Source organism: Diospyros lotus, chromosome 8 (genome assembly GCF_014633365.1).
Source record: "Diospyros lotus cultivar Yz01 chromosome 8, ASM1463336v1, whole genome shotgun sequence".
In the NCBI taxonomy this organism is placed as follows: domain Eukaryota; kingdom Viridiplantae; phylum Streptophyta; class Magnoliopsida; order Ericales; family Ebenaceae; genus Diospyros; species Diospyros lotus.
In genome coordinates, this window is record NC_068345.1 from 38,408,771 (window position 1) to 38,431,868 (window position 23,098).

Sequence of the window (23,098 nt, forward strand, 5' to 3'; positions counted from 1 at the left end):
TGAAAAAAATTTATGCAATTTTAAGAAATTAAAATCAATGGATGAAGATGTCTTAAAAGGATATTGTTTAAATCTTAAAAATGTTCTTAAATTTGATGGACTTTCTAATGTAAATGGTTTAGATTTATTTTTAGAATTAAGAGTGTTAAGAGAAACTTTTTAAAAGAAAAAAATGGTATATTGAAAATTCTTCACTACATCAAAATAGTTGATTATTTTCCAAATACATATATTGCTACTTATAGAATATTATTTACAATTCCAGTTTCAGTGGCTTGTGCTGTGAAAAAATTTTTAAAATTAAAATTGATAAAGTCATATTTGAGGTTAATTATGTCTTAAGAAATATTAAATAGATTAGCTATATTATCCATTAAACATGGTTTATTAGATAAACTTAATTATGGAGATTTAATCAATGATTTTGTATCTCAAAAGGCAAGAAAATTTAATTTTACATAAAACTAATTATAGTTCAACGCATATTTGTGGAATAAAATTTGCTCATTATTGGTGAACTCTACCTTTTTAATGTTATCAGTTTAATACTTTATTTTATTTTCTTCTATAGGAAAATCAGGAATGTATAGTTTTTTACTCGAGGTGCATTAACCTTCTTAGAGTTTCAAGAAAAAATTAGTTTTATTTTTTCTTTGTTTATTGTAGTAGGTTGTTTAGCATTTTTTAATCTTTGAGATATTATATTTTAGTTAAAAATTTACTATCATTAAGAAATTATCAGATTTTGTAGTTGATGGAACTTCAATTTTTTTTTGATTTAATGAAATGATAAAAAATTTTAGTAAAAAAATATATTATTTATTTTTTTATAAAAAAATTAATACTCTTAAGAAGGTTTCGATAAATTTTTTCGCCTAGAGACCCCAAATTGGTTGGGCCGGCTCAGACGCCAACATTACTTCAATAACATGATCATGTATATAAATATGGTTAGTATTAGAATATTATATGTAAAGTATAAGATTTGGTATTGTGAGAAAAGAAGAATTTATTAGGAAGAAAGAATATGGATTACTTGAATAATTATTTTTTAGTTGTAGAACTTAAAAACAATAATACGAGAGACTCATAAGATTATAAAAAGTAGTGTTAGTAATAGAGTAAGAATAGGAACGAAGCGGGCCTGCCCATCCTTGACCCCAAATTCTAATATCTAATCTCATACCTAGGTGGGGATTTTCCCTTATACCTATCTCAATGGGGGTGCAAGGTGCGATCGAAATGCCCTCAACTTGGTCAGTTTTGCTAAAAAAAAGTTCAAGTATATATTTTCATATATATATATATATATATATATATAGGGATAAGACAAAACTCAACCCTAAATCAATCCTTTATAAAGTAAATAAAATAGACTGATTTCAAATCGAATGAATGGATAGAATCATACACAGAAACTTAAAACAAATCAAAAACAAAGAACACAAACGATTTACTGTGATTCACCCGTTAAAGAGGGCTACGTCCATGTTGAGCTCCGGCAAAGGGAGTTCATTGCACTATAGGGATAAAATCTGATTATAGCCACCGATTACAAATAAAGAACACTCTCAGATCTCACTGTACAAAAACCGACTCTCAAATTAAAACAGCCCCATAACCACAAGCTAAAGATTAGAGGCTTACACCTTAGAGAGAAAACGAACAGAGCATTTATACACAAAGAATGAATTAGAGAATGATTGAATAAACCCCAATGGAAGCAGATAATCGGAAGCTGTCCCACTACCCATCTTGAGGCGATTGTAGCTGATATAAAGAAGACTCAAGCGGTGCAGATTGCATCGTATAAAGGCATAGCAAAGCATCTACGATCGGGGAAGAGGCAGACTAAAAGACAAAAAGAAGCACACCAAGGGAAACGGTAAAGGCAGTTGCCATTTTGGCCTTCCACCCAGGGCCCAAAACGTTACTATTTTGGGTAGCCATGGGAGTTGCCAAAAGACCTTCCTGCCCTTCAGCAAAACGTTGCCGTTTGAAGCTTCACTTAAATACAATAATCTCCACCTTGAAACTTCAATCATTAAGGGACAATCCTCCAACAGTGCAGCAAGCTACAACCTTAGCCATCATTACTCATGTTGGTTGATCTTTCAACCAACTGTGACATGCAATAAGTCCAAATAATGTTTGAACTTGGCTGCAGTCACAATTTTTGTCCCCATATCAGCTAGGTTGTTTTCTGTAAGGACCTTTTGAATAATTACATTTTCTTTGGCTACTTGGTCCCTTACAAAATGGTACTTAACATCTACATGTTTGGTTCTTTCATGATATACAGGGTTCTTACACAAATGAATGACACTCTGACTATCACAAAATACTATAACTTTACCTTGTAACATATGAACTTCTTTCAGTAAACCTTGAAGCCAGATGGCTTCTTTGAAAACATCAGTGACAGCCACATATTCTGCCTCAGTGGAAGACAGTGCAACCAAAGGCTACAGTTGTGACTTCCAGCTGATGCAATTTGCTCCTAAGGTAAAGAAGAAAGCAGTTGTAGATTTTCGAGAGTCCCTGTCACCAACAAAGTCAGAGTCCATATATCCAACAAGATCAAAAACATCACATTTCCTTTTATAAATTAACCCAACATCAATGGAGCCATTAATGTATCTTAGCAAGTACTTTAAAGCATCCCAATGAATTTTACCAAAATTAGACATGAATCTACTGAGTAGATAAATTGAAATTGTTAGATCAGGCCTGATACTAATCATTGAGTACATAATGGTTCCAATGACATTAGCATATGGGATTTTTTCCATTTTAAGCATTTCAGAATAAGATATAGGACATTGTTTCTTGGATAAAATGAAGTGACCAGCTAAGGGAATATTCACCGATTTACAACCAGACATGCCAAACTTTTGTATAGATTTTAACAAATAATCATGTTGATAAATTTTCAGACAAGAGTTACTCCTATCCCTTTTAATAATCATTCCTAAATTTTTTCTAGCAGGCCCTAGGTCTTTCATATCAAAGTTTATATTTAACAAAGATTTTAACTCATATATTTTAGACTTAAACTTGCTAATTAATAAAATATCATCAACATATAGCAGCAAGTAAATGGGAGTATTAGATAACATGAAATAAGAACAATTATCATATTTACTTCTGACAAAACCAATCCCAGTTGTAAAGTTGTCAAATTTTTTTATACCATTGTCGTGGGGATTATTTTAACCCATATAAAGACTTTTTTAACAAACAAACATGATCAAGATGTTTTTTGTTAACATAACCAACAGACTGTTCCATATAAATTAGTTCTTCTAAATCTCCATGCAAGAAGACAGTTTTAACATCTAGCTGTTTTAATTATAAATCATACTGAACAATTATTGCAAGCATCATTCGAATGGTTTTAAATTTAACAATATGAGAAAATATTTTAGTATAATCAATGCCTTCCCTTTGGGTAAACCCTTTAACTACTAGTCTAGCTTTAAACCTTAAGGGATCAGTGGGTAACATACCTTCTTTGACTTTGAATAGCCACTTACACTTTACCAGCTTTTGCTTCTAAGGTCTTGGGACCAATTCCCAAGTGTTATTGGTTATCAAGGAGTTCATCTCTTCGTCCATAGCTTACTGCCATTTCAAATCGTCATGGGAGCTGACAGCCTCCTCATAGGAGGTAGGCTCACTATTCCTCATCTCCATACCTGCCACTAAGGCATAGTAAACTAAATCTGAGTAGGAATATCTTACAGGAGGCCTTATAGTCCTCCTATTTCTGTCTCTTGCCAGTTGATAGTCCCTTATATAACACCCAAATTTCTCGAGAGTGTTATAACTTAGGATTTCAGGAATATAAAATTTTTCATATCACAATAACTGTCATACATCACACAATATCCCAAAAACCCTAATTTTCACATTCTCAGCTTAACAAACCTAATAATCGAATAACTAAGACATGCGTTAAAATCTCGAATGCGGAAACTAGATCGAACCTGATATGGTTCATAACCATAATACTTTATTTATCATAAAATTGTTCAAGACGTCTACAAAATATATTACATGGACATCATCAAGTGATAACTGAACATCTTAAACATATCCAAAATTACATAGGTTCGCACAAAAATATGCTAATCATGCTACAGACAGTAAATTAAGCTTATTCTTCAGCTAGCTCATTTCCCTTAGAGCCGCTCGTCGAATCTAGAACGTTTGAATATTCTAAGGATTGAATATTCTAAGGACATAGTCCAATTAGAAGATGAATCTTCTAGTGAGAAACTCCAAAAACAGTTTATATCGATGCATAATCGGGTATAAAATGTTAGAAAACATTGATCTGATCATACGCAGCGGAAAATAAAAACTGATTTTATTGGTATCACGTTTTTCAAATCTTACGGTTAAATCGAAGACATAAAACAAAAAGTTACCTCGAAACGAAATCTGATTTCGTTGCCGATAACCCGCCTGATATCTCCCACGCGTGAGATGCCGAGTCGGTCCACCCAAAATCGTCAAGACTTCAATAGACTTAAGAGAAAAAGGGATTCGGAAATTTTCTCTAAAATTTCCGTTTTGATTCAACTAAATTGATTCATTGGATTTCGGGTTTAATGTTATATTTATAGACAAGAAACCCTAAAACCCTAAATGCTATTGGGCCGGGCTTTAGGTGCTAGCAAAAAGCCCAAACCAAATTAATAATTAAATAAATAATCATATTACTTATTTAATTATTCTTATTTCTTAAATAATTGCATTTATAATTTAGTAATTCCATAATTACTAAATTTGTCCCCTTTTTCTTTTAAAAACGATTTCTATTGGGTGGGACTTTCTAGGTTCACAATTAAATTGGCAACGAGAATTAATCAATTATTAATTCTCGTAAATCACGAGTGACATCTAGCAATATGTCATGATTATCCAATTTAATGTGAAGCGAGAATGTGAACCTTACATTACGGTGTCCTGCAATACAGTCCCTCTATCATACTATATCCCAACGAGATATGAGATCACGGTCAGTAGGTCAAATCTCTCGATCTCGTCGTATGACCAAATCCAATAATCACATTTGACTAATATGACACAACCTCTACGGAATCCAAATTCCGTCGTTATATTACCTTGGCCAAGGATTTATCGTCAAGTGACCACTGGATTGCATAGGATATCTTCCTCGTATATCTCGAGATGATAGATTCCATGTCTGATGCACACATACCTCGTGTGTCACTGAACTAGGCACATAGATACGTACGGCTATCCCTGATTAGGACAACCATATAATATCGTTGATATCCTAATCCACTAACACACAGATATCCATGTCATCTCAGGTCTAAGGACTAATGCAAATCCGTAGTTAATATTAAATCATTGACCCGTGAGATAAAACCCATGTGATTCAATATTAATAGTCCCGTTCAGTGAACTCGTTCCTATAACGAGCACCCACTCGTCTTTCTTCTGTATCTTATACAAAGTGGTACGAGACCCACCAATCTTGTCTTTCGGTATCTTATACTGAACAAGGAGGAAGACGATGTGCCGGCCTTTACGAGTTACTAATTATCCAAGTTAGGAACTCTATGGCCAGGAACATATTTATAGTATAACATATTGTGGATTATCCGTCTCGATTATTCTTAACAATTAAGAATGGTATCCACACCTTATTATACTAAAGGATATTTATATGTTCAATTCAAATCATATTGCAAATTAAATTAAACATAAAACTTGCCATTAAATAAGGTTTAAAGAATTACAAGATCAAGCCCTATTGTGTCACTAGAACTGGTCTTAAGGGCTTATATCTAACATAAAATGTATGAGAAGACAACGAGAACTACTCTGAAGTGCCTCGTGAACATGTCAGCCTCCTCCAATAAGAGCTTTCTCAATGGCGCACGCATAGCGCCTCTTGGGAGGTCCCTAACCATTTCACTTCGGCCCGACCTCATAGAACTCATGCAAGCACCACATCCGTTGTTCCTTAGACTCACGGTCTTCCCCACGAGAGTTTTCTCGATGGCGCATGCATAACGCCTCTCGGGGGATATCCGACTTTTGCCCTTGGCTAACAACAAATAGGTACAACAGTATGACCACACAAATTTTATAAATGCAACAGTTAAAAAGCTAATAGCATATATTTTTCAGAAAAATACATTTCATATATACAACATGATTTCACGTAAGAGAATAACAAGAGTCTATGTATAAGAACTTCACAAAACACATCTCATGCAGTAGAAGTTTCTCATAAGAGAAGAAAAAATAAAATTTGGAGTATAGGAGTCTCACCTTGTTGGTTTATCTCTTGGACGGTATAATTTCACAGCAAACGGCCTAGGTTTCTACAGAAAACACGGGTTTTGGTAAACCAACCTCAAATATTTTTACATAGGGTTGAAGGTTATTAAAGTAGGGACATAATTGAAAAATTTGAAGGAAAATGGGCTCCTCACGTGCCCTCACGTGCCCCCGGAAGGTGGCTCATGCGCCTTCACGCGCAGCCATTTCCGGCGCGTGTATCTCACGCACTGCTACCAGATTTCGGACAACATTGCGTTGTTTTTATATTTCGACCATATCTCCCTCGTTTTAACTCCGATTCGACCCCCGTTTGAACCTACGCGACCCTCTCTTCCCCCTCTACAGGATTATAAAAAAATGGACTTATCTCGCTTTTTTTATGACTGATTTTGGCAAACTCCGACGAAGGCTCGTAACTCCGACAAGGCTCGTTCTCCCTGGCTTCTCCTTCGATTTCTTCCTGCCTTCTTGTCGAACTTTTTCCTCTCTCTCTAGAACAAGCTCCTCCTCTTAGAGTGCCTCAACTCTCAAGTTTGCTTGGAATGATTTGAGAACAACTCATGGTGCCTATTTGTAGATTTCTTAAGCCAATCACATTATGCCACCTGTCATAATCTAAGCCATGGACTCCAAAGACTCAAAGATGTAATTGAATGGCTTTTGAAATCTAAAGCTAGAATGAATTTAACTTTTGAAATCCAAGCTAATTCCCCCAACTTCTCCCAAATAATATTTTGGCCCTTATTTCAAGTCCTTATCTTTAATGTTTTACCACATAAGCTCTTAATTTTATCCTTATTTCGTTTGGATAATTCTCTAATTACAATTACACCCTCAAACATCAAATTTATCGAGATACTTAAAATCTCAAAATTAATAACTCTGAATTACTCGATATGTACTATTTCCCGAAGCCCCTTACCATCATTCGACTATTTTAGGCTACAACTTAGTTTAACCGAAAAACCGTCTCTGATTTAATTTCTTTCAGCATCTCGAGACGCTCGTAAAAAATATACCTTTATTCTCAGGTATCTAAGATCTAGGGCACTTCTTGCAACTGATTTGGTTACTCGTTGCTATTTCAAACATATTTTTTGGTATTTTAAACTCACTTAATATACGTGTAATCTTCACAAAAATATGGGGTATTATACCTTAAGTTCTGTTGAGGAAAGTCATATTGCTCTTCCTTACCTTCAGGGACTACAGATGGCTTCTCTTGATCACTTTCATGATCAAAGGGTAGGTCAATTTCGGGGTTAGAAACATCTAAGGAGGAAGTAGCCGGCAGATCAGGAACGACTGCCGGTTGCTCCACCTCATTTTGGGTATTACCAGTTATAAGAAAATCATCTGGGGTGCTAGGTGTGGGATAGTCTTCCAAATTTTTCGATTTACAAGAAAAAATGGATTCATTGAATATAACATCTCTGTTTATTATTATCTTAACTCCATCTGAACTCCTATCCCACAACCTATATCCTTTGGTACCATCTTGATACCCCACAAAAACACATTTGATGGATCTAGGATCCAACTTTCCCACTGATTGGTGGGCATAAGCCTCACAACCAAAAACTTTGAGGTAATTAAAATTTAGTTTTCTGCATGTCTATTTTTCTTCAGAACATTTTAAGTTTAACATAGTGGAAGGGCTACGGTTTATCAAGTGAGCGGCAGTGGAGAGGGCTTCTCCCCAAAAAGTTTTTGGTAAGACAGTTGTAAACAGAAGACACTTTACCTTCTCTAAGAAAGTCATGTTCATTCTCTCAGCCACCCCATTCTGTTGGGGTGTGTTTCTGATGGTTTTATGCCTTACAATGCCATGAGAGTCACAAAACTCATCAAAGTCTCTATTACAGAATTCTAATCCATTGTCAGTTCTTGGAGTTTTAACCCTCTTGTCAAATTGGTTTTCTACTAAAACTTTCCATGTTTTAAATTTTTCTAAAGTCTGATCCTTAGTTCTAAGAGGAAAAACCCAAACCTTCCTTATAAAGTCATCCACAATGGATAGAAAATATATGTTCCCACCGAGAGTAGGCTTTTGAGAGAGACCCCACAAGTCAACATGCACATACTCTAAGCATACATTTGCCAGGTGAGTTCCTTCATGGAAACTCATCTTGTGTTGCTTGCTTAGAATGTATGACTCACAAAAGTTCAAAGGGTCTGTAGGCACTGGACCAAAGTAGCCTTGGTTTGACAGAGCCTTCAGACCTTTCCGGCTCATGTGACTAAGTCTCAAGTGCCAGAGATCTGTCTTATCAGCTTTAGCCATGCATGCAGTTGAAACATTAACATGGGACAATAAATAATCATTTAAAACATATAGACCATGCTTTTTTAGTACTAGTGAGAATTAGGTTTTTGTCCTTAAAGACATGCATATTCCCATTTTCAATTTTATATGAATACCCTAATTAATCTAAGGTACCAAGAGATATAAGATTTCTTTTTAATTCAGGCACGTATCTAACGTTAGTATCTTAATTCTGTTATCATGCACTTTAAGAGATATATTACCTATGCCTTGAACACAACAAGTTTGATTGTTACCCATATAAACAGTTCATGTTTCTTTGTTACTAAAATTTTGAAACCATTCAATGTTTGGGCACATATGAAATGAACAACCAAAGTCCATTATCCATTCATTAGCAACTGTTGAACTAGAAATAGTAAGAACTTCAGCTAGGTTATTTGAGTTGCCTGCAGCTATCGATGCATCCCCCTCTTGTTTTTGTTTCTTTAACAAGTCATAACAATATTTCTTTATGTGATCTTCTTTTCCACAATGATAGCATTTCCAATTAGGCTTTTGCTTACCCTTTTTGCCTTTACCCTTAAATCCTGAACCCACAGTTTGGTTACTATTCCCTATGTTATTTCTCCTATCAGATTTACCCTTAACAAACAGGTTGTTAGCTGATTTCTTAGAGGAATTTAATTCTAACTCTCTTGCCTTAATTCCAGAAATAACAAGGTCTAGACTAGACACAATAACAGTATATTGTAAAGCATGTTTAACCACATTATATTCATCAGGCATTGAGTTTAAAAGGATCATAGCCTCACTGGTATCACCAAGGGCTTGATCTGCTCCTCTTAACAATAAACTAAGTTTGGTAAACCCATCTATGTTTTCATCCATAGATTTAGAAACATTCATCTTAAAGTTAAATAGCATACCTTTTAAATAAACTAGATTCGGAGTAGATAAAACAAAGTATAATGAGTCAACTTATTCCATAGTTCAATAGGGGTATTCATGCCATCTACCTTACGTATAACACTATCACCAAGATGTAGAAAAATAAGATTGAATGCTTCTTCTCTTACCTTAGCAGCTCTTGCGAGCTATTCTGCTGTCCATTTTTCTTCGTTGGTTTCAAGTGCAATAAGCACTTTATGATGAGAGAGTAGGACTCTCATCTTCTTTTTTCAACTACCAAAATCGCTTTTACCATCAAATATACTGATTTCAAATCCGGTTGATGTCATATTCGCCTTGCACGAAAGTACCTTAGGAAACCCTAGACACTGACCAAGACTCACTCAGTAAAAATAATAGATCGACGAGAGACTTTCAGTAAACCCTAGGAGCCCAAGAAAAACGACACCATAGCAGTAAACCCTAACTGAGATAAAACTCAACCGTGGATACTGCAAGTATAAGGGCTCTGATACCACTGTAGGGATGAGACGAAGCTCAACCCTAAATCAACCCTTTATAAAGTAAATAAAACAGACTGATTTCAAATCGAATGAATGGACAGAATCATACACAAAAACTTAAAACTAATAAAAAATAAAGAACACAAACGATTTACCGTGGTTCACCCGTTAAAGAGGGGTACGTCCACGTTGAGCTCCAACAAAAGGAGTTCATTGCACTATAGGGATAAAATCTAATTACAACCACCGATTACAAACAAAAAACACTCTCAGATCTCACTGTACAAAAATCAACTCTCAAATTAAAACAGCCCCATAACCACAAGCTAAAGATTAGAGGCTTACACCTTAGAGAGAACGAACATAGCATCTATATAGAAAGAATGAATCAGAGAATGATCGAACAAACCCTAATGGAAGTAGATAATCGGAGGCTGTCCCGCTGCCCATCTTGAGGCGACTATAGCTGATATAAAGAAGACTCAAGTGGTGCAGATTGCATCGTATAAAGGCATAGTAGAGCATCGACGATCGGGGAAGAAGCAGGCTAAAAGACAAAGAGAAGCATGCCAAGGGAAACAGCAAAGGCGATTGCCGTTTTAGCCCTCCACTTAGGGCCCAAAACGTTGCCGTTTTGGGCAGCCATGGGGGTTGCCAAAAGACCCTCATGCCCTTCCGCAAAACACTATTGTTTGAAACTTCACTTAAATACAACAATATATAAATATTTGATATTAGGGCGAGATGGAATAGCCTTTGACTCCACCCTGTATTGGGCAAGTGGGTGATTCAAGTTATTTTCTTAATCTTAATTAAAAAGTGTGATTTTCTAATTGTGTTTACGAATTTTAGTCAAGATAGGAATTTATTAGATAACTCCTTCAATTTTAACCAACTAAAGATTGGTGAAGCTAAGTATAATCTCATTGAAAATTTATTTCTCAATAATATGTGTTTAATAGAGACAGAGAGAGTCGTGTAGCCTATTAACATTATTTAGTAGAGTTAGATATGGCGTGTGACTGTTATGAATAGATAATCAAAGTTCTTGAAGTATGAGTGACAACTTAATTATCTAAAATCGTGAGGAAAGGGAGGGCTTTTTAGTTTTTCTTTTTTTAATTTTTTTTTTTAATTTAGTAACTTATTATGAAGATAAGACATTTACACAGAGTTATGATTAATTTACATTAATTTTTTGCATTAATTCTCATGATTTCTATGTGAAGTGCACAATTCAATCATAATAATAACTCCATAATAAAATTTCACTTACAGAAAAAAAAAAATACCATGAAATAACAAATTCTAATATAATAGACATAAGTTAAGTATGCTAATTCTATAAATATAATATATATATATATAATATTTATTTAGGTGAAAGAAGACAAGCTAGGCCGAGCTCCGATAAATAGGGGAGAGCAAAAGTTCAGATTACTTGAATTAACCAAATTGAATCGACTAATTTGTTGGTTCAGTTTAATTTTTTTCTTCCATTGATTCGGTTCGATTAATTTTTTTCAAAAGTTTAATTTTCAATTTTTCGTTAGAATAACCAAACTAATCAAATTGACCAAATTTTGAAATATTGTTGTTTTGATATTTATAAAATGACGTTATTTTCTTTGATTTTATGTATTTTTTATTAATTATTTTATTTATTTATATTTTATTTTTTACGTTTATTCAGTTTAATCAATTTAGTTCAATTTATATAGTTTGAGTTCAATTTTTTTAGTTATTGGTTAGTTCAATTTTTCTGATTAATCGGTTGATTCGGTTCGATTTTGCTCTTCAGTTCAATTTAATCGATTAATGAATTTCGATGCACACCCCTATCGATAAGTAGAGTAAAATTGTGATCATCTAACTAATTTAGGGTAAGCATTATTCAATAACCATTGACTTTTTTAATTGAATCAATAATTTTTAATTTATTTTGTTCCATTTTTAAGTTAAATTGAAATGAATGAAATTTTATTATTATTTAAAAAATACTACTACATATTTTTGTATAATAAAATTACCATTAAATTTTAGACTATTCAATAAATTAATACAAAGATTAATGCCTGTGACAGTAATTATACTTACTAAAAAGTGTTAAATACCTACCAAACCTTTCAATGTTAGTTGTTTTGAATAAATTTGATTATTTTGATTAATTTCAGTCATTTTAATTAATTCCAATCCCTTTGGTTATTTCAATTAAATTAATTTATTTTCTAATTTATTATTGTTTAATTTTAATATATATATATATAAATTTGGTTAATTCGATTTAATGATCACAGTACTTAATAACAGACCTAATTAATCAAATATTCAACTAGTAACCAAATCGAATTAATCAAATAATCACTTCTATTTATATATTATGTTTATAATTTGTTTCATCTGAACTGACCTGCAATTATTATTATTAGGGTCAAGGGTAGATGTTCTTCCCCCACATAATTTAATTGATTTACCTATTATTATAAGTGCGTGGTTGGGCCTTGGGAGTTGGCTTTTTAACACCTTGCACTGTATATGTTGCTTTAATTAATTTCATTGAATATTTATGTGACAAATTAAATTAAAAATTTGATGCCAGTACCAAGTTCAGAGGAAAGTCAACATCATGGCCCAACTATATGTCAACAACAACTTTCAATATCTCTATCAATGTGCTCTTCTTCTCCGCTTTGAACTCATTCACAAGATGCTTAATTATCAGTCATTTTAGGCAGTGGGTGGCAGGTGTTTTTCACAACTCATTTGTGCTTTGCTCAAATTTGTCTCATTTTGATACTTCATTTGTGTATTGAGAAAAATGAATTAATTAATAATTCAACTTTCATGCATGTATATTGGCATAGATACTATCATAATTAGAAGAGAATAAATTAACACATCAACAGCTGGGTTAGTTGTCACCAGTATCATGAATTTGGAAGTCTCAATTTTTGACTTCCATGCATGAGCTTTATGATCCTCTATTTAAGTTTTGTGTAGTTCTCTCTATCATGATCAATTGAGATTAAGAGATATATAAGAAACCTAATGACATTGTTATCTTTAAAGTCTAATTAACAAAAAATATTATCAGTACTTTAAATTATCTTTGAGTATAGTTAGAACATATCAATCCACTATTAATTTTAAATCACCCTACCGGCCAGCCACTCATCATTATTGTAGCAAAAAGGTAGTGACTCTTCCTACACTTATAAGCCACTGCCCTTCTAGAGTTACCCCTTTACCAAGTGAAATTAAAATTGCTAACTAATTGTTTAATTAACGCATGGGTAGTAATTAATAATTCCAAAATAAAATTCTTGAAAATTAAAGAAAATAGACAGTTGCTTAGAGTTCTCAATAACAAATCAAGGTGACCAAACATTTGCTATGATTGTGTATTCTACTGTCATGGTAAATCTGTTTGGTTGCCTAGAAAATGCAGGGAAAGAGTTGATGATGGATGTTGAATTCCGAAATTTCTTATTTTGTTAAGACCTTTGGCTTTGGGTATGCACAAATACGTACGTACTTGAGGTGTTGCGAGAGGATTGGTTTGCTTTGGCAGTCATTATTTTCAAAGTTAGGCCAGCTAGATGGAAAAAGTTAAGTGCCTAATTCTTAAATCAAATTAATTAAAAGGACTATAACATCATTAATAAATACACGAGAAACATCTGGCAAAATGTGTGAATTTTGTGGCCGTAGAAGAGAGAAGAGGAATCATTCGTCCTTGCTGCAAGAGCTTTCTAATTTGCATATTTAAATATATGATATATATTTCCCAATAGATATGATAATTCAGAGATTGAAAGATGTTTTCCCCCCATAAGTTTAGTTTGTGTGTACAGCAAAAGATAGGGGTTAAGAGTTCTTTAGCAAAAAGCAGACCGATCGGTACAATTAAAAGGAAAATAGATTATAGAGTTTAGGAGCAACTTTGGGTATCCAATTTAATTAGTCACTCCGACAGACATTTTTGTCTAATAAGTTTTCTTAAATTTTCCAAATTAGTATGTGCAGGCTTTGGCAGCTAGTAACTAACCAATATCTATCCATTCTAAAGACTAAAGAGAGAGCCATTATAATTAATATGTATACATATATATGTGTGTGTGAATGTGTGTGGATAAACTTGTGCGATATAGCTAGGCTAGGAGTAGCTATTTCAAAATTGTACATCTAGTTTACAACTGCCACTATAAATTAATTAGTTGAGTTTTAAGTACTAAGGGTATTTAGGATTAGAAAATAGTTTTGATTTTTTGAAAAATTATTTCTAAAGAAAATAAAAAATATGTCAAATACAAAAAAAAATTCAAAATGGAAAATAGAAAATAGAAAATTTCATCCGCGAATTTAATTAATATAATATTGTTGACATATTATTATAATTCAAAGTAATATCACATTTGTTGCATAACAATATATATATTGCATTATATAATAGTTGAAAACATGTTTTATATTACCCATTGGAACATTCTTTTTTTAATTTAAAAGATAAGGAGATAGTTTTCCGTATTTAACAATTGAACACATTTTCTAAGTTTTTATAGGAAATTAAGTAAAACTGTAATTGAAACAAAGAATTGGAGATGCAGAATTAAAAAAATACTTTCTGTAACTAAACAAATTAAGACAAGATCCAGGAGCTAAATGACATGTGTGTGTGTGTGGGGGGGGGGGGGGGGGGGGATAGCTATTTGAACTGATTTGAAGGGACATTACCTAATTAAAATTTGCTTCATGCTTCTCATCTAGCAAGAACCCCTAAATTAAGTGGAATTAATTAGAATAATTAAATTATTAGCCTAATGTTCTCCAAAACTACTTGTTTTCTCTTTATCTAGAATGGACTACCAATAATAGAAATATCATAGAAGAAAATAGTAATAAAAAGGAGGAGATCAATAAAATGTAGCCTAAATAGAATTGCACCCCACATGATAGATTTAAATAGTGATTAATTAGACAATGGTTCTCAATTTGGCTGCATTTAATATTATTGCCCACTAAATTATAATAAAGTTGTAGACGTATATGGTACATAGTCATGCTAATTAAGCTGGTCGTCTTCTTCCACGAAAGAATATATAAAACAAATAAAAAAGCAATTCTTTGAAAGATTCTTGTATGATCTAGAAAAAAATGGAATGTCAACTCCATGCACGCCAGAAGACAATACACATAACGTTACGTACGTAAAGCCTGGAATTACCCATTTTTTAAGCACTATGTGATCACCCAACAGCAATTTCCTTTTCTGTTTATTATTTACTATAATGCTACCAATGTCTATCACCTACCCATCACTCTGGGAACAGTACATTCATTTAATTACAAATTCCTGGCCTCCATTTTAATTTTTTTAGCAAGTGACTCCATTTTAGTTACTTAGGGTAATGCTATAAATATTAAAACTATACATATACATAACCCATTGCTTTTTTTTCTTTTATTTTTCCTGTTGAGTAAAACTATAACTCATTGTTATTCACTGTTCTCTTTTTTGTTTAGGGCTTAGGATATGGTTTAGTTTTGTTCTCAAACTTTTTTGTAACTTTACTATATATGGATATATATGCCATAACTAGCATTGCCATCTTTAGACGTTTTCTGTATAATGTTTTACGTTTTTAATATAATTTCATACTTACAAAATAAATGTTGTTACACTATTTTTTTATTTTTCTTTTTTGTTTAAAAGTCAGTTTATCTGCTAGGTCATCTCTGCATGCGGAAGGCAGGCAACAAACTCTCGCAAGAACTGGAGTACCTTTCGAGTCCACATAGAGTACTTTACATGCAGAATTTTCCAATATATAATTTCATTATTTCCTCATCAGAAGGCCATTATTGGAGTTCACAGTCTCAAATACCTTTGACGTATAAAACAGTACTTGATATTCTGCACAAGCAAAAGATGCTTCAGAGAGAGAAATCTCTTGTTTAATTTCTGCTTCTACTGCTGCCTCACAGCTACTCTCTTACTTACTTTCTTCTCCTACAAACTAGCTAGCTATAATACTCTCCCCCTCCCCCCCGGTTTTCTGGTCAAAGTAATCTTTATGTGCAGACCCTGATCATTGGAGTAGATGCAGTACATTGGATTTAACAATAGAGTTAGATGCAGTAAATGGGATTTAATTTTTCATCTGCTTGTAGCTGCGGATAAAGAAAGGAATGTGATTGCCTTTATTAAGAAAAAAAAAAAAAAGAAGAAGAAGAAAGGAATGTGATTCGGTTGGAAGCTTTGCTTCCCAACTAAAGGCTGGCTTGAATATTTTATTCTTAATATATACCATCGTCAAATATTTGTCACTATTCAATGGTGGTGTTTAATTAGGCAGATTTGCCGATGAATTCTGCCCTATGCGTTTATGGAATTAGGATTTATGGAAGAAAGGGGAAAAAAATTGTCTATGCGTGCATCTAAAAATGAATTTACATAAACTATTTTATTTTTTATTCCTCTCGATCTATTGAAAAATCCTAATTTCTAACAGAACAGAAGCTTAATTTTCTCTATAATGTGTTTGCAACTAGTATTTGCAGAAAGAAAGGGGAAGAAAGGAAACTAAATGTTCTTCTGTTACGCAAATTCAAAATGCACGGAGACAGTTTATTTTTATTTGTTTAATTTTCTGTTTGTAGAAAAACCCTAAATTCAAAAATGGAGGATTAGGTTTCAGAAAGATGTTTGTCTACTAGGAGGCAAGAAGGTCAAATTGCAAACTTAATCTACAGAAGTATTTTGCCATAAAAAAAATTCTGTTATTTTCTCCTTTCTTTTGATCAGCCGAAGTATCAAAGATAAAGTCAAGGTTTCAATCACATCATCACACATCAACACTGTTTGATTTGTCAAATTTGTGTACATATATATATATATATATATATGAAAAGGAAACATACCTCTCCTTATCACTAAAGAAAATTTTCGTGGAAACTGATCGATATGCCACTTGTTTGAATGCGCCAGTAGTCCCACCAGAAATGACCAATTTTCTGGATATTTCACTTGGAGACCGACATAAAACTAAATTTGTAATCAACACAAAATTGTGCCTTTTATTTATTTACTTATTTATGAATATCATATGTATTCTTTGGTATGAGACCTGTTAATCAAAGTCATAGGAACACATCAATCATATGCCATAGGAGAATAAGAATAAGAACAAGGGGACAGAAATGGAAGGAACGAGACAGAAAAGACAGTCTTCGTTTAGGTGGGAAGAAAGTTTGATACATGGATTTTTCTCACAAACGAATGATCTCACCTATTCCCTGAAAGACAATTTCGGATTAAACTAACGAATAAAATAAAATTTGTTCTTCGTGATAACAATGAGAGGAGTCTCTAACAGAGGTCAAACAATTAAGATACTCACATGCCACACAGAGAGAGAGAGAGAGAGAGAGAGAGATGACAAGTAATTTTACAAGGACAACTGTCAAAGAAAGGGCTGAAATGAAGAAGAAAAATGGCTTTTGGAGAGTACTCACATGATATTCAACAGTCTAAGGGACCAACTCATCTGTATTCATAATGCGAGCATTATTGCTTTATAATGATGCTTCACAAAGTGGAACGTCCGCCCTTAATTTGTTAATTTTATTTTATTTTTTAACAACCCGAACGAAAGTCTTAGGGATGTCTGAGAACTATGAAGACTGTGGCATAAAAACTTTATTACAAAGTTGAATGAAACAAAAGCTTCCCAACGCCCAGAGAAAAACAACACATAGACTCTCTCTCTCTCTCTCTCTCTCTCTCTCTCTCTCTCTCTCTCTCTCTATCTCTCTCTCATATGCTAATGATGGTCTAGTCCCTTTATTTTAGACTTTCACAGTTTGCTTACAGGGATACAGAGATTGTTATGGCAACATGTTGAATCTGCAGCAAAGCAATCATCAGATCAAAATCTTGGAAAAGAGAAGGTTGATCATCTGTGGTTTGTATTTAGAATTTTTAGGCCACATAAATTTCTCGGTCCTCGCATGAATGCAATAGTTCTTACTTCGTTCATTCATAAGTTAAATTAAAAGCCAAAACTTTTCTTAGTGAATTATAGGTTTCTCTGCCCCCTTCTGTATGTGTGTTCTGTAGTTTGCTACAATTACCTCTTCTCTGCAGGTAAGGTTTGATTGGGAGCCTGAAAGCTAGCCCTTTTAGTAAATCTTAGTCTCTTTGTCATCCATACATATTCGATTCCTGTTAGTGCCTATGTATGCACTACTATGTATGAACATGATCATCATATATCATATATAGATTTTCTTGCAACCATGTATATTTATTCTAAAGGTGCTCCTATGCCGGAATAACGATGATTAACAAGGATGGTTTCTCCAATAACAAATCATGTTAAGAAGGAATCTAACAAAAAAAGTGATAAAAGGAGGATATTTATTATCTTATTGCGAGCCTAATTAACTCATACTACATGCGATCATCTTATCAAACACTGCTATTCCCAACTTTTCTTGTAGACAGTCATCTTCCTGATTTAAATTTTATGTGGATATGCGAATAGCTTTAAGAAAATTGTTCTCCGTGAGTCCAGGCATTATTGATGCAATAAATCCTGTTATAGCTTATAGAAGCAAAATTATACTATCTAGAGGAGAATAGTTGTTAGGTTTGGTGAAGTAGGTTTGTATCTTTATCTTCCTTGTGCTCTATGTATAAAGTTTTTGAGTATTATCACCTGATCGACAAAATCTTGATAGATCGAAAGAAGTTTATTTTGCTTTAACACATTTACATCATTCCTCAACTATTGGCCAGTAATACAAAATTTACTTTTACAAACTGGGCTAGGGTTTGAAAGAATCTGATCTTCTTCTTCCACCTGGGAATATATATATATATATATATATATAGAAGAGGATAGAAAAACTAGTGAGAATCTTCTCTCTAGTAGCCGGTAAACTTTAGTCTGATTCAGAACACTTAATTTTTGGGAACTTCATTCTTATCCATAGCTTCTATTTTTTTCCAAGTTATCCATATTTTCCACCTTCAAATTTTTTTTTCTTCATTTTTTTTGCTTGATAGTATATATGATTGTTATATATATTGCGTATTGAAATCAAAGCAAACTAATTATCAAATTGGGTATGTACAAGCAAAGTCTTTAAACTCTTTCAATTTTGCCATCTGGGGTTCTCAAATTTGGAACTGCTTCCATCATATGGGTGGGTGTGAAAGAATTTGGTCCTTTAATTTCTGTTGCTGACTATAGGTTGATGCCGCAGTAAATATATAAGAATTGCTAGTGAGTGATCTAACAATTTTTGTGCACTCTGCATTAAGTTTCTGCAGCTAACTTCACCTAAAAGACCACAGACAATGTGAAGTTGAATTGCAATAAAATATTCTAATTGTGAGAGGGTACTAGTTGGTGAAATGTACTTACTCCGGAAGGGGACATATTACCATAAACATCGTTATAATTTTTTCATGAAGAAGCATTGGACACAATTTGGCATGCATTAGCTAATTGATTTGGAATGCATATATATATTTAGTTGTTACAGTTCTTGATTCAGAACACTTAAAATAATTAGTACAGTTCTTGATTGGGATTGCATTATTATTGTTGTATCAAGTCTGTGGGGCTTTATTTACTTGTTAATCGATCCATCAACAACATTATAGAAATGCCATTTTATGGACCACCTTTGAACTCTTCAATTATATATATATTAATTTAGAGTTTGAATGAGAATCTGTTAGTTATTAACTACATAGAAGACTAAATGACATTTATATATACATACATATATATAGTTCATGAAAGTAATTAAACTAATAATTATTATCAAAGAAAGAATGATCTAACTATAATTTTTTGTTTGCAGTGGACTTGTCATTTTAAATAGCAATCATGATTTTAGTGTATGATCTTAATATGTAATGGATTACACTGATCTCATCTTTCCATTCCATCCATTTCTTTCGACAGAAGTGCAAGTTTCAGAGAAAAAATCCTGAGGCCAAATTGACAAAAAGGAGTAAACCTAGCCATGTCCGAAGCATCCATCCAACAAGATGATAAAAATAGTGACGGAATGAAGGAAATAGTAGAAAACACATCATCATCGGCATCTTCTCAAAAGTTTTCGTCTTTCGATTTGAACGAAGAAGCCAACAGCGAAGACGATGATCGCAGTGCTGATGAGACAACCGATCTTCGTGCTGACGATAACACGAAAGCCAGCTCAACAAATAACAGCTCCTCCGGCGAAGGAAATGAGAGGAAATCTGCAGTTAGGCCTTATGTACGATCGAAAATGCCTCGGCTCCGGTGGACTCCTGATCTTCATCTCTCCTTTGTGCACGCTGTTGAAAGGCTTGGTGGACAAGAGAGTAAGTGATCATCTCATCTGGTAGATAAGTTGATTATATAATATTTATATATATCAAAAGTTGAATCTGATTCGCTGAAAGAAGTTAATATCTTGGCCTTGTACAGAAGCGACGCCCAAATTAGTTCTTCAGTTGATGAATGTGAGAGGACTTAGCATTGCTCATGTGAAGAGTCACTTGCAGGTAGTAACAGTACTAGGGTTTAATTTATCAAGAAAAAAGGAAAAAGAGGACTAGGGTTTAAAGATCAAAACTTGGAATACTTCTGCAGCCCATGAAATTTGATCATTCTTCCCATCTGATTAATTAATGACTCGTTTTCCTTCTAACCAGATGTATCGAAGTAAGAAGCTTGATGATTCTGGACAAGGTAAGATTAGGACAGTACTGTGTTTCACTCCAAATGAAAAATTAAAGAAAATGCTGAAGATAAAAAAAGTAGGGTTCTTTGTATGAAATTACTGGGTATAGTTCGAGATAATTCCTTAATTTCGGGGATTATATTGTTTGAATTCAACTTAAACCAATTGCTATGCAGCCAAATATATATAATTAATTAATGGAAGATAAGAGCAATATTGGTCCAACCACCAAAATCAATGCAAAAATCACAAGATTGTTAATTTTCTTCTTCTTCTTGCTCAGTGTTAAGTCAAAGAAACAGATCGATGCATGGGAGATGCCAAATTCCTGGAGCTGTGTACCAAAGAACTAGTGTTTTTCAACATTTCAGACTGGAGAATGGTGGAATTGTTCTCGGACAGGATCCCCCCTCCCAAAATCCATTAGATTTCAGAACTTCTCACTCATCAAGGTATATATATATATCTATTAATTCCATCGACAAAGAACATTGACAAACAGTTGCCACGTTGCTAAATCTCTCTCTCTCTCTCTCTCTCTCTCTCTCTCTATATATATATAGATACCCACAACAAGTTTCTAGTTGGGCTACATCTCCGCTAAGCAAATATTCTGGACACCACCAAGACAAGTTTGCAGCCTCGACCCAAATCTTGGCCATGGATTCAAGCATGAGAACTGGCCCCTTAAAAGCTAGCCAATTCCTCGAAGAAAAGAAGTGGCCTCCGCACGCATTTGTAGACAATCATCCCTGGAATAATACAAGGATTAATCCAAGCAACATTAATTCTCGTGCGAGCACTTTTGAAGCATTACAGCCATCGATGTGGAACTGGAGAACTAGCGCCAGGAGTTGGCAGCTTCAATTAAATTCACAGGACCCTAAAAGCGCATCAAATGCCTTTCACGAGCTCCATCGGTTTGATTCTCCATTTTGGCTTCAGGTAAATATATATATATATTTCTACTATATTAGTACTGATTGTGCTTCTTCCTTCTTAAACTTGTTAACTTCTCTGCAAAATGAGCAGAATCATCAGGAGAAAAGATTTAGGAACAAGGAATGGTTGCCTGATTTGCAACTAAGATTGAGCCAAAGTGTGGGAAACAATGAGGAGAAGAGCTGTGGGAAGAACATGCCAGAGATTAACACTGTGCTCTCTCTTTCTTTGTCGACCCCTTATTCATCGAGGCAAACAAGATCAGCGCATGGTATTAATTAGAACCCACAAAATAATGATGAAACTCCATGATCATCCTCACAAACTTAATTATAGTTTGAGCACTAGCTATATATATATATATATATTCAGTTCAGCGAGCGACGAGATATTAGGTAGAGCGAGCTAGCTAGCTAGGATGAGTACTTAAAGATCTCACCATGTTACAGTGCATAGGAGGAGTGAGATCTTCACAGTACTTGTCTTATTAATGATCACCGTGGTACCTACCTTTGTATAACATAAAACAAACATAATCGGAAGTATTAATGTACCAGTTGAGCAGGTCATGCGTGTGTATATATATATATATATATTATTGAATCTGTCTCTCAAATGTTTCTCTTATTTATCTGTGGGCGCTTAAACAAAATCATGAAACCAATGGGGTAAGTAGATGATCATAGATATATATGGCAAGAAATCGGACATGGTTGCTAAACCTCAACTTTGTCAACTTCGTTTATAGTACATCACCCGACCGTGAATCTTTCTCCTTTTAGTTAGCCAGATTAATCAATTAAGCATATGGGACTTCATTTTGATCTCAGCAGCTTCCCCATCATCTCAGGTCTATGATTTTATACTAATGTCATCAATGAATGGAACAAAATTTTTTAAGAATAATTGTTAATTGGCAATAAATATACATTTTGAAGGTTTAATAAATGTACATTATATATTTTAAGAAAGGCACTGTTATTTTATCTTATTTTTAGTAATTAATGAAATATTATAAAATATGACACATTTATCATTAATCAATTAATAAGAGTATTTTTTAGATAAAAAATATAATACAATAAATGTATCTTGTTTAAGCGCAAGACTCAAAGAAAATAATTAACATTATCCAATATTTAAACAATCTTATTAGTAGTTGATGTGTCTAAAAAATTATATTTATATATAAGATACATTTATTGCACAACAATATTAGCATTATCTTTAAGATAATGATTTTTACATGATTTTTAATTTTTAAATAATTTTATTAGTTAATTAAATATCTCAAAATATAATACATTTATTGTCAATTAATAAGATTGTTTGAAAATTAAAAACATGTAATAAATGCATTACAATTTAATCATTAAAATTAACAACGATCAACATTACTCAT

The 23,098-nt window shown here is 33.3% G+C and overlaps 1 protein-coding gene across 2 annotated transcripts; it reads left to right on the top strand.

Annotated features, from left to right (window-relative positions):
* The first annotated feature begins 17,637 nt into the window (after positions 1 to 17,637).
* Positions 17,638 to 22,276, top strand: LOC127807243 (protein PHOSPHATE STARVATION RESPONSE 1-like). Of its 2 annotated transcripts, none has more exons than XM_052344937.1 (7): positions 17,638 to 17,972; positions 19,989 to 20,392; positions 20,499 to 20,575; positions 20,726 to 20,762; positions 21,038 to 21,206; positions 21,318 to 21,699; positions 21,787 to 22,276. In XM_052344937.1, exons 2-7 carry the CDS (start codon positions 20,050 to 20,052, stop codon positions 21,976 to 21,978), a joined length of 1,200 nt encoding a protein of 399 aa, XP_052200897.1. In that variant the 5' UTR covers positions 17,638 to 17,972; positions 19,989 to 20,049; the 3' UTR covers positions 21,979 to 22,276. The 2 variants fall into 2 exon arrangements, with proteins under 2 accessions (XP_052200897.1, XP_052200896.1); XM_052344936.1 differs by having other exon boundaries at positions 17,641 to 17,958.
* The last annotated feature ends 822 nt before the right edge of the window (positions 22,277 to 23,098 follow it).